The following is a 1,690-nucleotide window of genomic DNA, read 5'->3' on the forward strand; positions in this document are numbered from 1 at the left end:
GAAACTACACAGTTAAATGAATACAATGCAGAGTACACTGAAAAAATTACACTACAATTCATCTGTATCATGCCTTATATACATCTGACTACTAACCGACTTACATAAATGAAAATATCTTGTAACAGAATCTATAACTGACTAACAGAAGACTTAACTAACTAACAGTGACAGCTGGACTAATTAACAGTGAACTAACAGTGACTAACATTTACATTCAGCACTTTGCAATTTCCTTGTTGTATTCTCCAATGGCCCCCTTCAAGCTGGGTGATATGAATATGTTCTTCATTCCCAGCTTGGACATGAGATATGAATGCTGATATTTACCCAACCCTTTAGTAAAAATGTCAGCAGGCTGTTCAGAAGAACATAAGTAGTGCATGATCACAAATCCCTTCAAAGCCTATTCCCTAATAAAATGACAATCAATGTCAATGTGTTTTGTTCTTTCATGGAACATAAGATTAGCAGCAATTTGAATTGTTGCTTTGCTATTGCAGTGAATAGGAACAGGTAAGCTCAAGGGCATGTCTAGTGTCTCAAACAAGCCAATAATCCAGGTGATTTCTGCAACAGTTGAGGCAAGACTCCTATACTCTGCCTCAGCTGAACTCCTAGAAATAGTGGACTATTTCTTGGACTTCCAAGAGATTGGTGAATTCCCATACTGCACTAGGTAACCAGTGATGGACTTCCTGGTGTTAACACAAGACCCCCAGTCTACATCACAATAACCCTGCAATGATCCTGTGGATGTTGATGATAGCAGCACCCTATTGCCTGGTGATTTCTTGACATACTTCACTATTATGATGGCAGCATTCATGTGGGAAGTCTTTGGAGCCTGCATGAATTGACTCAAGTTTTGAACTGCATATGATATATCTGGTCTTGTGAGAGTGAGATATAATAATCTTCCAATCAACCTTTGATATTCACTGACATCTAATAACAAAGGATCAGAATCACTCCCAACTAAGTCATCAAATTCAGTAGTAGTAAGCTTCAGGTTCTGCTCAATTGGTGTGTCCACAGGCTTAGAGCCTCCCAATCCCAAATCTGAAATTAATTCTAAAGCATACTTTCTTTGGTGCATCAGAATTCCTTCTGAGTTTCTGGAAAATTCAATCCCAAGGAAAAATCTCAAGCTCCCCAAATCTTTAATCTTGAAGTTATCCTTCAGGACTTGTTTTGCCTCTTCTATTAGTTGTGGACTACTTCCTGTCACAAGAAGATCATCCACATATATGAGTATCACAACTATCCCAGCATGAGTCTTCTTAGTCATAAGAGAATAATCAAGATGACTTTGTTGAAATCCTGCTGCTAATAAGGCATTAATCAACTTAACATTCCATTGTCTAGAGGCTTGCTTCGGTCCATATTGTGACGTAATCAATTTACACACTTGAATTCCTTCTCCATTATCCTGGTGGAAACCTTGGGGGCAATTGCATATATACTTCTTCAGCTAAATCTCCTTGCAAGAATGCATTATAAACATCCATTTGTTGAATATCCCAACCTTTTACTGCTGCAATGGATAGCACTGTCCTTACTGTGACCATTTTTGACAACTGGGGAAAATGTTTCTTGATAGTCCAAACCTTCCTTTTGGTTGTAGCCCTTAGCTACCAACCTAGCCTTAAACCTCTCAACTTGTCCATCAGCCTTGTATTTTATCTTA

At 38.3% G+C, this 1,690-nt stretch overlaps 1 protein-coding gene across 1 annotated transcript; it reads right to left on the reverse strand.

The window, feature by feature from the left end:
* Positions 1–631: 631 nt before the first annotated feature.
* On the reverse strand, positions 632–1,571 carry LOC107059205 (uncharacterized mitochondrial protein AtMg00810-like). The gene is made up of 2 exons (XM_015305688.1): positions 1,467–1,571; positions 632–1,375 (listed from the first exon to the last, which is right to left on the reverse strand). Exons 1-2 carry the CDS (start codon positions 1,569–1,571, stop codon positions 632–634), a joined length of 849 nt encoding a protein of 282 aa, XP_015161174.1.
* Between the last annotated feature and the right edge of the window lie 119 nt (positions 1,572–1,690).

The sequence above is a fragment of the Solanum tuberosum genome, unplaced genomic scaffold, assembly GCF_000226075.1.
Source record: "Solanum tuberosum cultivar DM 1-3 516 R44 unplaced genomic scaffold, SolTub_3.0 scf00976, whole genome shotgun sequence".
In the NCBI taxonomy this organism is placed as follows: Eukaryota; Viridiplantae; Streptophyta; class Magnoliopsida; order Solanales; family Solanaceae; genus Solanum; species Solanum tuberosum.

Coding starts and splice junctions, on each gene's coding strand:
- LOC107059205 (XM_015305688.1), bottom strand. CDS start 1,571: ATGGTCACAGTAAGGACAGTGCTATCCATTGCAGCAGTAAAAGGTTGG. Junction 1,376..1,466: donor AAGGAGATTTAGCTGAAGAA/GTATATATGCAA, acceptor TATGGACCGAAG/CAAGCCTCTAGACAATGGAA.